The sequence below is a fragment of the Ochlerotatus camptorhynchus genome, unplaced genomic scaffold (assembly GCF_037179485.1).
Source record: "Ochlerotatus camptorhynchus isolate MF236.1 unplaced genomic scaffold, CSIRO-AGI_Acam_v1.1 ptg000493l, whole genome shotgun sequence".
NCBI classification, from domain to species: domain Eukaryota; kingdom Metazoa; phylum Arthropoda; class Insecta; order Diptera; family Culicidae; genus Ochlerotatus; species Ochlerotatus camptorhynchus.
Window position 1 is genome coordinate 1,527,085 of NW_027040978.1, and position 14,588 is coordinate 1,541,672.

The 14,588-nt window shown below is 41.0% G+C and overlaps 1 protein-coding gene across 1 annotated transcript; it reads right to left on the bottom strand.

Annotated features, from left to right (window-relative positions):
• Positions 1 to 3,293: 3,293 nt before the first annotated feature.
• LOC135712567 (SAFB-like transcription modulator) lies at positions 3,294 to 8,223 on the bottom strand. The gene is made up of 8 exons (XM_065235528.1): positions 7,958 to 8,223; positions 7,575 to 7,820; positions 7,306 to 7,510; positions 7,012 to 7,099; positions 6,918 to 6,949; positions 5,454 to 6,495; positions 4,301 to 4,432; positions 3,294 to 4,241 (listed from the first exon to the last, which is right to left on the bottom strand). The coding sequence occupies exons 1-8, from the start codon at positions 8,081 to 8,083 to the stop codon at positions 3,602 to 3,604; spliced, it is 2,511 nt and encodes an 836-aa protein (XP_065091600.1). The 5' UTR covers positions 8,084 to 8,223; the 3' UTR covers positions 3,294 to 3,601.
• Positions 8,224 to 14,588: the final 6,365 nt, after the last annotated feature.

Genomic DNA, 14,588 nt, shown 5'->3' on the forward strand with positions numbered 1-14,588 from the left:
TTTTTTTTCCTCGCTAGAAGTCATTTGAAGTTGATGCAGAAGTCCTCTGTTGCCAAGTTAAAAGAAAGGGAATCTTTCGAAAACCGTGATGCGAGTTCAACTGTTTTTCTCTTGGCGTGACTCATTATACACCGACTCTAGGTTTCATAATCGTGACTTCCTTGTAACGGCTGTAATAGCATAGAGGTAACTCTAAGACTAGAAGGTCCCGAAGAAATGTGCTCAACTTTTTGGCTCAGCTCTGGTACTCTCTTCGGTCCCAAGCTAATCGATGCACCCCTCGAAATATACGAAAATCCATGAACCCCTTATTGTATCTGTCAAACTTTCATAGCGAATCAATTAATTAATTAATTTATCTTTATTAGGGAGGCTTTCAGCCTGGGGCTGGTTCGCCTCCAACACATAGCGAATCAAAACAAACATAGTGTAGTACTAGAAATTCGATTAGAATGGGGTACGTTAATCGATTTGCTTGGGACCAATAGGCTAGTCCAGTAGTGAGCCAGTTTAAAATCGTTAATTTCGTATTGATTTTTGATATAACCGATTACAAATATTTTACTTTTCGGTTCGTTAATCGATTAATCGATTATTCGAATGAAAATCGGCCATCACTAGATAAATGTGAAACGTCATTTCAAATATAAGGACCGTACATAAATAATGATACAATTTGAAAGGGACCGGGGCTAATCACAAATTATGTCCCCACGGTAACTGAAATAAACGCGAGTGCTCACCAGTTGGTTTAACCATAGAGGTAACTCTAAGACCACTGGGTCCCGAAGAAAATCATTATTATTTTTGGCTCACTCAGTACCAGAACAACGGTCCCAAGCAGTCCCAAGCTATTTCACTCACCCCTGCATGTTCTGCATAAATCCACACACCCCTGATGTTATCTGTCAAACTTTCATAGCGAATCAAAACAACCATAGTGTAGTAATAGAATTTCAACTAGAATAGGGTACGTTAATCGTTTGCTTGGGACCAATAGGCTACTAAAGTGGTGAGCCAATTTAAAATCGTTAGTTTCGTATTGATTGTTGATAGTACCTTTTCAATTGTTGATCTACAATATATTGAAATGGTTCCGCTTTTTGATAGATCGGAATTCTATCCGCCAGACTATGAATATAGCGACTATAGTATCAACCACCGGATAGCTCCAACTCCAGGATACACGGCGAATGAGAACGACCCAAATTTGAGTTTAGTTCACTCATAATCGACAAAAGTCCAGGAACTCAGCGATGAGTAAATTTGCCTCAAGTTTTCCCAGGATTTTCCAGGGAAAAATTCGCGAATTTGAGAAAAGTAAAGATTGGATTCACTCAGTCTATTGGTACTACTCCGAGACTAATTAAAATTTTCGTCAATTTCCTCATTTTCCGGCAGATTTTTTAGGTTTTCAACACGAAACCATGAGATAAATTTTACTCATCACTGAGTTCCTGCACTTTTGGCGATTATGAGTGAACTAAACTCAAATTTGGGTCGTTCTCATTCGCCGTGTAGCTAGTACCAGAAATTGATTATCACCGTCGAATTCTTGAGTAGAACTTATAGTTGCCAGACGTGAGAATGGATCGGCTATGTTACTGGCACCTTTACGATAACACACTCTGAACATAGAGGTAACTCTAAGACCAGAAGATCCCGAAGAAACGAGCTCAACTTTTTGGCTCAGCTCTGGTACTATCATAGAGGTAACTCTAAGACCAGAAGATCCCGAAGAAACGAGCTCAACTTTTTGGCTCAGCTCTGGTACTATCTTCGGTCCCAAGCTAATCGATTCACCCCTCGAAACATAGGAAAATCCACTAACCCCTTATTTTATCTGTCAAACTTTCATAGCGAATCAAAACAAACATAGTGTAGGACTAGAATTTTGACTAGAATGAGGTACGTTAATCATTTGCTTGGGACCAATAGGCTAGTCAAGTAGTGAGCCAATTTAAAATCGTTAGTTTCGTATTGATTGTTGCTCTGAAGGTGAAAGACTGTAGTCGTAAAGGGCCACCCACATTAGATCCGTTTGCGTTGCGTTGACGTAAATTTGACAGTTAGACAATAGATTTAGCTGTCACTTTGCCGAAACGCGTCCGATCCGGATCTAATGGGCGTGGGCCTTAAGAGTGGAACTTCCGTGTATATACGCTATTTCAAAACTACCCAAATTTGAGTAGAATCCACCCAGATCTGTCAAAACTGAACCTACCCAAAAATGGGTAAACTATGTTGGGAGTGACAAGTTGAAAAATTAACAACGTCGATCGGATTCATGCCAATGTTGTTCATTTGTCAACTTGTAACTCCCAACACAGCTTACCCATTTTTGGGTAGGTTCAGTTATGACCGATCTGGGTGGATTCTACCCAAATTTGGGTGGTTTTGAAATAGCGTGTAGACTTCTCTGACGTTTGTGAATTGCACAAGTGTTAGTGCAGAACTTGGGTTAAATCGAAGACAACAAATCAAGAAGACTGGCATCTCTTTCATTTTCTCATACGAACGCTATGAGACAGGTACAATCGCGTCATCTACCGCTCAAAGGTAAATGCTTAGAACGAATTTGATAGCAAAGATTACATCCTCAGAAGAAAGGTTTGTGTATTTGCTCATTTTTCTATGCGTTGCTTCCACCTTCACTCAAGCGCAGCGTTACTGTACTTGTCGCTTGGCTTCTGGCAAAGTTACCTTGATTTGTTGTCTTCGGTTAAATTCTAAGGATTTTCTAAAGTAAGTTCTAAGGATTTACCTTAAGTTTTGTACTAATACTTGTGCATTTCACCAACGTCAGAGAAGTCTATAGATACGCTCATAATTGATTATATAAATAATGCTCATGCTAATAGCTTCTCATCTGCAGCTTAACTCACGCGAATGTTTTCGAAGGTCATTGGATCGAACCTTAACCTGCTTTGGTCATGAGCCCCATTTCGACTTTCGAGATAACGGACATATAAAAAATGATTATTGATGTTTCAGACGCAAGGAATAGATTATTGGGGAGAAATAACTTGTCGAGCTGATAGTGGAATTAATAATTAATCTTTATTTCAGCATCAGTACAATACAGTGGTTGCAATTTCTAAGTAAACATAAACACACAATTCCTTGAACAATTTCACTACCTCAAACAATCGCCAGCCGGTTGTTAAATAAATTGTACTTGTAATTGTTCAGTCAGTGATTATGACCCGAACAAAGAGGGGATTAAGACAAATTCGAGACAAACCAACTAGCAGTGCTTTCTCAAAAATGTAGTTGTTGTCGATGTACATTGATTATTTTAAGAGTAAGTTTCATTTGTTTATTGAATCCTGCCTTAAATTACTTAGTTCCTACACTCAATAATGACTACAGAGATGATTCTTACACCAAATGATCACACATCTACGACAGAAGTGAACTATATGTTGGGATGTAGAGGGAACGAGGTGGGGCGCGAACTAGTTCTTGCCATACATTAGCCTAATGTTGAACTATGTTTAAAGTTGTCATTCATACGTGAATAATGTAAATCTAGTTTTAACCACACAGCAGGGCGTTAGGAATTCCAACGTACACCACAAACCAGTGTACCTTTTCCTACTTAGTATCGTCCATTATCGAACCGTCCGGACACAGGGGCTCCATATCGGTCTTGTGGTCGTCCACCGCTGCTGCCACCTCCCATGAATTGACTCTGCCTCGATGGATCCATGAAGGGGCTGGCGCTCATTTGCGGGGCTTTCCTCTCGTTGTAGGTACGATCGTACCGATCCTGTCCGTTATCCATTCGCCAGCCATCGTTTCCCATACCAGCCGGTGCCATGCTCATCTGCGGTGGTCCAGCATTCCATGGTCCGCTGCTGCTACCGCCACCGCCACCACTGCTACCGGACCGATCAGGGTAGCGTTGATCCATCGGATCCATGTAACGGGACTTTGGTGCCGATCCATTGCGATCGCGATCATCCCGTGGACCACCGCTTCCACGATAGTCAGTTCCAGCACCGGAACGGGAATCCGTATAGCGACTCTCCATCGAAGGCATCGACGGGCGATCCAAATCCCGCTTGCTGTAGTCGTCCATTACGCCACCTCCGCCGTTGCGCTTGAAACTGTCCCGTCGGTAGTCATCTACCGGGCCCGAGCGTGATTTGAAATCGTCACGGGACTTGTAGTCTTCCCGTTTCGATGGCGGGTAGTCATCCAGGCGTTTCTTTTCAACCGCCGAATAGGAACCGCGACTGCAAATGAAAATCAGTTGAATGAATAAATCTAGATGTGAAAAGGCACAAAAACTTACACCGAAGTGGAAATAGATGGTGGTGGAGGTGCCTCGAATCGTCGGTCCGATCCCGTCGAGCGTTTCCGATCGTCATCGTAGTGATCCGTTGAGGCTGCTGGGCGCTTCAGGTTCCGTTTCGCCTCTTCAATTCTGCTCGGTTAAGGGTTTTTATTTTTTTGAACATACGTTTCAAAAAGAAGACAGAAAGAAACAATGTGGAAACAGAAGAGAGAAGATGAATTAGCCTATCTGGAAGTGAAAGATGAGGTCGGCTTTTCGTGAAGCGAAGCTCAGTTCGCTGACAAAGTTCTCATTAAATACGCGCGCATCGAAGATTGCGAGAAGAGATAAATTGGAAAACCAATCGATTTTTCGCATCAGACGCAATGTTCAAAAAATCGTTGGCTTTGACTATCGAAACAAAACAAAAGTGCCCGAATTCCCGCGAGAAGGTGACAAAATATTTCCCAAGCCATGAGTTGCACAATAACTGCTGCATCTGCTATTCCGTTGAGCGCACGAACAGGATGAAATGGCTGCTACTTGCCAGGAACATTGGACTTGAAGTTCATCGTTGCCGTTTTTCTTCTGATTTGGATGGATTCGTGTTTCTATCGCGGTTGAATCATCTCGGGCTGCCTCTCTATCTCAAGTTTAGTTTCTGCTCTATAACGGATGTCCGAATCTACTAAACAGGTACTCTCTGCATATTGGATTTTCCGGTTTAGAAGACAACAGATCCAATTGAATTCCAAAGACATTTCAAAATGTCTAAATGTTCAGTGTTTACTGTTTGGACTCGACGTTGCAGCAGATGATGATGGTCCTGGGAATGCTACTTGCTGAGCTGCAGTCGGGTTGTCGTCTTCAGCATCATCACGGGAAGTTACGCTAGGAAGTCACTTCGACTTGTGAATCACCGTGGAAACGCCAAGAGACAGGATTCGTAAGCTTGTACGGGGAAATATTTTGTCACTTATAAGCTACAGCTTCTCGATCTTCTAAGAAAAACTACATCAACAGGTTGCCCAAAATAACTTAGCAATGCAAAGCACGCCCTTCTGCGCGAGCTTTGTAGTTTCGAAGTGGCGGGAGATGGGGAGGAAATACCGTAATAAAATAGAGAATAGAAAATATGGATTAATCTTAAAGAGATAAATTTCAACCGTACTTCCTTTGCTGACGCTTCAGCTCCAGCCGCTCGAGTTCGATCTTCTCCCGTTCCAGCTTCTGGCGTTCGCGTTCGATGCGCAACAGTTCGGCTTTTTCCTTCTCGATGCGAGCACGTTCGATGGCCAGTTTCTCCCGTTCACGTCGCAGTAGTTGCTCCTCTTCGCGCTGGCGCTGGCGAATCTCTCGACGGCGCCGTTCTTCCTCGCGCAACTGGCGATCCTTCTCGCGCAGTCGTTGACGTTCGCGCTCTTCACGAATCTTCTGTAACGATAGAACCTCGCGATCCCGGTCCCGATTGCGGTTGTCTTTGCGTTCGCTGCTGCGGTTATCACGCCGGCGGTCTGCATCTTGGGTTCTTGGTGGACGATCATCATCCTTGCGGGTCGCTCCTTCCTTGCCATCCTCCTTCTGGATGTCATCTTTCTTCTTGTCGTCCTTCGGTTTGTCGTCTTTTTCCGGCGATTTACCACGGTGTTGAGACCGGCCTCTATGCTGAGATCTACTCCTGTAACTCGACCTACCACGATCCCTGCTGCCGTGCGATCCGCTGCCGTTCTCTTCCTTCTTCTCGGTTTTGTCTTTCTCTTTTTCCTTGCCACTATCTACTACCTCCACCGTCGTTGTTTTGGGTGGTTCCATCTTGCTGGTGCTACTGCTACCATTGCTTCCGCCGGAAGGTTTTGCTGGCCCCAGATCTGACTTTGCTCGTTCTACCGAAATCATACGTCCATGCAGCTCGGTCCGGTGCAGATGGGTGATGCATTCAGTTGCGTCCTTGGCCGATGCCATCGTCACATAGCCATAACAACGGGTTCCCGGAGTACGAGTATTCGTCACCACTTTAGCGCCAATCACTTTACCGTACTTGGAGAAGATTAGCTTCAGATCCGTCGCACGAGTTAGCGATGATAGACCGGAAACCCACAGATTCCGGGATACGGTCGACGTTTTCTCACTCGAGCTCGGTGACGATTTTGACTTGGAGTCGCTGGATGTGCCGGACTTGGCAGACGACGATGACGACGGCTTTCCAGCGCTCTCTGCAAACACACAGATTCCGCATCCGAACGAATGAGAAATATAGACAAACATTATACATTATTTTTTGGTAGTGGCAAAATTAGTATGGTTTGGTTGGTGGATGCTTGTCGAATTCTCTGACAACTCAACTGACGACGAAAACTTTCATATTTTCATGTGACACTGCGCCAACTCTGTCTCCTCCGGGAAAAAAAATCGAAAATTTATACTCATTTGACAAACAAAGCCTTATTTGGTAGCACTTGAATTCAAACACTAACAAAGCTCTTACTGCCGTATTTCTCACAGACCAGTGTAAGTACTCAGAACAAAAATACGAAACCAACAATTTTCGGTAACGAAAACAGTGTAACGTTACGCCTTAGCCTAATCTTAAGAAAAAACACCTGTAATTCGCAGATTTGCCACGATTTAAAATTACCTTTCTCGTCCTTAGAACCGGCCGTTTTCTCACTAAAACAAAAGGAAATTATTACACAATCGTTCAACTCGATTAATGTATATTATCGAACTACCTTGAAGAGTCACTCTTATCAGCCTTGTTGCCTTCGTCAGAAGCATCTACCTTCTTGCTGTCCGTGGAACTCTTTTCAGTGTCAGCACCTGTAATCAATAATGTCCATGTAGATTCATGTTGAAAGCTCTATGCAAAAATATTCCTTCTTTCCCAAAACTCAATCAGAATGAACCAAACATTTTGGAAATCACCAAGGTCATTGATTATGACCTTTCCACAAGAATGTGTAGATATCATCAACTAGAAGGAACGTCTCAACAGAAAATTGTGGAGCTGGTAAATCGATGCTTACCCTTCTTTTCACTCTCGACGTTGCTATCGTCATGAAGCAACTTTTCATCCTCTTCGCCAATCGTCAAATTGAGCGAATCCTCATTATCAGCTTCCTTGGTTTCATCCTTGCTGGTCTTATCTGTTTCAGCAGTCGCAGCAGCAGCTTTTCCGTTGGATGTTTCCACTTTCTCTTCCTTCTTTGGTTCTTCTTTCGGTTTTTCCTTCTGCAAATTTTTCAAAATTTGATTATAACGCCTTCCCGTTTCATATCGTATCAAGATCTTCTACCTTCTCTTCCTTCTTCTCCTCCACAGCCGGTTTCACTGCCGGCACTTCCTTCTTTGTCTCTGCTGCAACCGTTTCGTCTTCATTGCACTCATCCTGCACCACCATATCGGCCATATTCAAATCGCCTTCTTCAGCAGCCTCATCTTCCGCCTTTGTCGGTGCCTTTCCCTTCTTAGCAGGAGTTTTTCCCGTTACGGTTACTTCAAACTCGTACGTTTCCGGATCCAGCTTTTCATCTTTCAAAGCCTTCAAATAGAACCGAGAGGAAAACAAACACATTCGATCACTCTTGCTAGCGCTACGCCCCGATGGCGAAATCATTGCCGGTGCTGCTCCCCCCGAATCCAATATGGCGAATTTCAAGCAAAATGTCTGCCACTTACCTGAGTCAATCGATCGATGAGCACATTTTTCACTCCACTTCCATCTTTATCGCGTTTCTCCAGCTCCTGCTTCAGGTCTACCACCCGGAGCTCTGAGAGCTTACGCTTTTCCACTGTGTCAGACATATTTTTATTTTTTGATTTTCCAAAGTAATACTCTTTTTGATTGTGCACACCCAAATGGACAACTTTTATGGATTTTTTCTCACTTGTTTCACTTCACACACAGCAAAATGCGGGTCAACCGAACGCGACGGGTGTTGAGTGGATAATGACAATCATGACTTGGCAGCGCTGCCAGAAGTTATCAAAAATGGTTAGAATTTCATGACTTTCATAGTTCTGGTAAAGTTGGCAGCACCGAACGCAGCACAGCCCTGTTTGGTGACGTTCAATACAGGGGAAATATGTCAGAAGGGTCTAACTCGAAACGTAAACAATGACTTGGATCGTCGGTTTCTTACGAATGACTACATACCCACTCAAACTTACTAAATCATCTGACAGAGAAATGTTTGTTATATGAGTTAGCGTAATCAGATTCCGTGGGTGTGTGGTCATTCAAGAGAAATCGACGTTCAAAGTCATTGTTTATGTTTCGAGTTATACCCTTCTGATATGTTCCCCTGAATACTGATGCGCCGGCACTAAACCGAATGAAAATACCCATTATTGGGTAAAAAAGACCCATTTTGATGAAAATGGCTTAACCATTGGCGTTGACGGCACCGTCGAAGAATTGTCTCTTAAGGCCTGTATAGAGATCGAAGCAAAGCGAAAATCTCATACAAAATAATACATTTTTCACCTGCGTGAAAAACGTAATTGGCAAATATTTCGCTTCGCTTTGAACTATAAACAGATAGGATCCAGCGAAATCTATTTTTGTGGATCGTATAGTATACAGATCGAAGGGAAACGAAATGTGAAGCACGCGAAAAATCATGAAATTTCGCTAGCGAAAAAGGTTGTGAAAAAATGTTTGTGGAACATTTTCCAGTTTCTTTTTTTCGCAGTTTAAGGCCTATATACACACTTAATCTAGCTCGGTAAAATCTCCAACAGCCGATTACCTCGGCATTTACTTTTGCTGATATCTCTGCAAAATTTCTATTTGTTAGCTGATGTCTCAGCAAAATGTTATTTGTTAGCTGAGTCTCGGCAATTGTTTTACTGAATCTCAGCAAAATAAATTGCAGAACTACTCGGCTGTTGGAATCTCGGCGAAAAATATTAAGTGTGTAGAGATCGGAGCGAAGCGAAAATCTCATACAAAATACTACATTTTTCACCTGCGAGAAAAACGCAATTGGCAAATATTTCGCTTCGCTTTGAACTGTAAACAGATACGATCCAGCAAAATCTAATTTTGTGGATCGTATCTTTTACGCTTACGTTTATTTTTTCGCGCATGCAGCCAGGGGGTAAGTCACTCTGCCACCTTGTGTTAACACCCACAAAAACACACTCCGACACACTCCAAACACCTTGCCACGCAGGCAGTCTCCACATAACAGATAGTTTTTCATCAATCCTGGCACCACTTCCAAGAATGTTTACATCATATGTTGTTTATAATAGACCAATCCATGATCTGATTTTATCATTCATTTTTGGCAGTATGATCTGCTTTTTATTGATCTGAACCTCTCAAATGAGTAAACAAACCCAACTAACCTGCCAAATTATTTAGAACGCTTGGTTTATTTATGTGACCCAGAGCAATTTTTTTGCTGTAGGTTTTTATATAGCTTATTACCCTACTTACCGTATATTTTAATCTGTTATCTGCGGTTATTTCCTGGGTTGTTTTTAAAATTTGTAAATTTATTTTCGCGATATTATTACAGTTCATCATGGACGAGGTAAGTTTTTATTTAGCATTTTTACCTGCATTTTTATTTGTTTAGTTAACACCAAATTTTATTGCAGGATTACTTCTGGCAAAAACTGGAAGGAATGTATGGAAGCATTCATACTCATATAAAAACTATATTGAGCATGTCTAACCTATGCAATCAGTCGCTTGGTAGATTGACCAGGAAAGAGATAATGCTTGTCGAACAAGATCTGCGAGAGATGGCAGAGGATATAATCGCAAAAGCGCATGCTGGTGGTCCCTCGCTTGAAAGCGTGTATGGGCGGTTTGCAGGCCAACCGCATCAATTTAAATTCCTCGAGGGGGAGATTTTATGTTTAATGGACTAAGCGAACATCATCCAAACTCATGGGGTCAAGACGTGTATCCGTCCGGTGATGAAAATCGGGAAAAGTTCACATGGACAGTTCAGACACGAGTCCACTACCGATGAGCTTGACAGACTTCGGCTCAAGATTGCGACACATTTTTCTAATCCGTATGTCTTAATCGTATCTTTTACGCTTACGTCAGTACCTGGTATGTCTTAATCTTAAGTAATCACATTCAATTATGTATTTAATAGTATACTATATTGTATGACGTTTCTTGCATTTGTATGATTTTTTCAGCATATATTTATTCTTCATATTTCATTACTCAAAGCTTTTTTTTTACATATTACAAGTTTGAATTTCGTTTTGTTTTTTGAAATACTAATTTATTCTTAGGAAATATCTCCTCAACCTCCAGGAGTTTATGTCCAACTTGAAAATTTCGATCGCCACGGTTTCAAGCTCAGGACAGTTCAGAGCTTGAGCTTGAGCTTGAGCTTGATTGACCGCCCACGGTTACTACTCTGTTATTGCCAGATCAGCTGTAATTACACAGAGAACCAATAGACGATGCTTGGGACTAGCAATCATCCTCAATGTGTAAAAACTGGTGATCTTAAATTAGGCAATACCAGTGCCGGCCGCGCCCGAACACAGGTCAAGAAAGGAATGGGAAGGATTGTGTTGACATAACACTCGCTTTGATGGAAGCCGAGAACACTTCTGCACTTCCACGAGGAATCACTGGGATGTTGGATAAGAGGGTTGGGTTTGCAGCAGGATTCGTTTTGGTAAACGATAAGCTGAATTGATGTCCTAACAAGCTCGGGACAGTTCAGAGCTGACATAACATGTTTGGTCGGGCAGACTACAAAGCTAACAGCCATCGCCGATGCCTCTGAGAACTGGAACATCTTTAGTTTCACGTGGCATGTTGCTAAGTTGCATGATTCACTGGCATCAGAAGTCATCAAACGCCTTTCGTCAGATGTCGCTTGCCTAGAAGCTTCACCTCCTCCGAGGAAGCTTTCTCTAATTGAAATGGGCGATATAGAGAACACGATCGGGATCGAGAGCGACCATCAGCAAAATGGTGAAACGACTCATTTCACCGAGACTCAATGTTCATCAACAATACCGTCTCCGTTGGTTGCCAACCTCAAGCTTGAATCGACAAATGCTACCGAACCCGACGAAGATGAAGATTTCATGATGATAAATTACAATCAAATTTGTCGATCACCCCTTTCTCTATTCCGTTGTATGGGAAATCTGTTTCGAGAGACTAGTGCCCGTAGAGAACTGCCAGTCTTATACACTTAGTACGGGGCGAAGTTTACCAGCTGTGAGCTTTCATTCGCGAGTAATCGACGTCTAAAGCCATTGTTTACAAAAGCAATTCGGCCCTTTTGAAATGGTCACACCGCATTACTCAATTACGAATGTCCATCATTGCTAAATTTAATGCGGCATGAAATCGCCAATTCAAACTCATCCATCTTCACAAAATAGTTGTTCTCAAGGGAAGCATTGAACCAACTTCCTTAGGATCCACTTTTATTCCACTCACGGATTTTCTTTCTCAACTAATTACGAAGAATGTTCACATGGTTTCTTACGGATCTTCATCATTTTTACTCCCTAAAAAAGAGTGGAATTAACAGAGATCCCAACAAACAATTGAGAGCTCTTATAAAACACCTGAGTTGATCAAACGTTGAATAATAGCTTCCAGAGTTGAACAGAATGTAGTTGTATTGCCATTTGATTAAAAGTTTTAAAAGCTGTTGGAGCACTCTTAAATGATTGTTTACGTTCGACCAACTTCCAACCACAATTTTGTTGCTAAAAATAGCACAAGTGATAGGCACGTTTATATGACCATAAGGCAATGATTATTCGACTGCAAGAGAAGTCACTCAAGATGAGCTTCATATACTTCTCTCATATGATCAAAATATGTATTCAAGAATAGAGCAGATGGAAACAGAAGCGGCTGGCAATCCGGGATCATGAGTTCGAATCTTGCTTCGAGAAACCCTCGGTGGAGTAGAGGTAAATTATATATAGGTGTTATATTAATAAATGCAAACATTAATTTAAGACATATATCATATAATCAACGATAACATTTCTAGATAAATTCTCTCAATTAATGATTAGAGAGATTAATTGAAAGAATATCAATCAAAGATTAAACAGATGCCTGTTACTACTTCCTCCATGATCACAGAATGTGAATTATGGCATAATTACATATTTTTCAATGTGCACAAATGAATTAAATTAATAAAAACTGTACAAGCAATTATTTTGGCGTACCACGACAATTGTTAAACTAATTTTAATCTGTGAATATTGTGAGTACTTACACAACGGTTATTAAGGAGTCATTAAAAAGTGCTATAAACGCTTTTCACCGCTTGCTGTACAATGATTATTTAGGAGTCATAAAAGAGTGCAACAAACGCTTCTCAGGTTTACTCTCTACTTAATTTCAAAGCAGCTGTCAAGAAGTGTCTACAAACGTTGTATAAGCGCTTTCACCAAAATAATAAAGCTTGAGTTTAAATATGCATCTATAAACGTTGTATAAAAGTTGCTTCTATCCGGTTATTAAGGAGTCATTGAAAAGTGATACACACAAAATATAAAAATTGTTCTATTGAATATTTTACACTTTTGTTTTAAGAAGTGGTTTGTTTTTATTGAAATAAAAGTGAAAAATTTTAGTATGAAAGTAATTTGTTTGATTTAACAGTGTTTTTTCATCGGTTCTGTTATCGATTTAAAAGTGTTTTCTTTTAACGTGAAAATTGTACAACTGTCAAATCGTACAACACAACCTAAATATCACATATTTCGGGTTTGACCGTATGGAATTCGTTGTCTCTTTCGTTCCTCTGCTTCTTATTTGATATGCAGTGTATGACATCATATTAGCTGGCTCATAATAACAACATAGGAATGAAAGGGACAAACAACTCACAGTGCCCAGTGCTGTAACAATACAAGCGAGTCGTTTTGGTCGGCGTTGGCTCACATTTACAAGTCGCGTGTCCTGTGTAGTGGTTGTATTTCGTGCCCGTCGATATTAAAACTGGATGTTTTCGCGTTTCGGATGATTTCGTTTTTCGGATGTTTTCGCGTTTCGGATGTTTTAAATGTTGCCGCTGTTCGTCTGGTGATTCATAGTAAGTAAATATACATTCAGTGCAGTGAAAATAAACATGATACCTCAGTCAGAATTTCTGGACGTTGAGATGTATGAAGAGGAAGCGGAAGAAGGAGAAGATGTAGGTGAGGAGGAAGAGGTTGAAATTTTGAAATCTCTAGATGATTCCGATATCTCTGAAGATTTCGGGGACGAAGAGGAACCCCTTAAGGAGGATGATCCAAGCTTCGATACATTAGCTGGTGAGTAATATTAATAAATAATTTTGAACTTAGAACATAAAAAGAATAACTGACATAACCTTTAAGGCAAAGCAGCCATTGACAAAAAATTCATAACCTCATTTTTTTCTTATTATTATTTTTTACTTCACAGTAGATGACACGCCATCCGGACTCCGACCATCAGATCCTGTTATTATCAAACAACAAACTCAAGTAGGGTCCGAGCCCATACCGAAAGGTAAGTAGCAAGTTATTTTTGCACAACTAGACTGTAAAATTTTCAACGATTTTTCTCACATTGGAGCAGATTTTTGAGGAAAATACCGGAAAACTATCTCAGTCTATGAGTTAACGACATATGAGCGAATTTGAGTGAACAAAACACAAATTTGAGTTGATCTCATTGGCCGTGTACCTACATAAAGTTAAAACATGATGAAAAAAAATCCAATATCTATTGATATTCAAGAATAACTATGCAAATAGACGTATCTGATTTCGTAAACAATCACTTCAATCGACGATTTGTGGTAACTGCTAGCTCACTCACAGAAACTAACAACACCAGATAGTAGGAGAGAGATTCCCCTACCTGATGATGGTGTTTACGTGGGTGAGTTAGCAGTTAAATCAAATCGTCGATTGAAGTGATTGTTCACAAAATCAGTTACGTTGATTTGAATAGTTACGCTTGAATATTTGTTTTGCATATCCTTGGTAAGCCAAAAATCCAAAATAAAAATCGATCGAGACATATTAAACTTTGCAACAACTCTTCTAGAAATTTGGATAGATTTCTATTTCTCTTTGTATATTATTTTGAATGTTGTTATTTTATCTTCTACAGCTGAACAAAACGTATCCACACCGGTCACTGAAACGGCGGTGGCAGCTCCTGAGTCATTTCACCGATCGGAGCCGCATGAGGCTATGGAAACATTAATCAGTTCTGTAGCTCCAGGAACCGTTCCCAGTAACTTCTATCCCAGAACGTCTGAGATGTAATAAATCTTGAATATCTTCAAATAAACTATGTTTG

What these genes read in the sequence shown, in the direction of transcription:
- LOC135712567 (XM_065235528.1), bottom strand. Translation starts at nt 8,083, where the DNA reads ATGTCTGACACAGTGGAAAAGCGTAAGCTCTCAGAGCTCCGGGTGGTA. An exon ending in AGGAGAAGAAGGAAGAGAAG is followed by an intron (nt 7,511 to 7,574) that starts GTAGAAGATCTT and finishes AAAAATTTGCAG; the next exon opens with AAGGAAAAACCGAAAGAAGA. An exon ending in GATAAGAGTGACTCTTCAAG is followed by an intron (nt 6,950 to 7,011) that starts GTAGTTCGATAA and finishes CTTTTGTTTTAG; the next exon opens with TGAGAAAACGGCCGGTTCTA.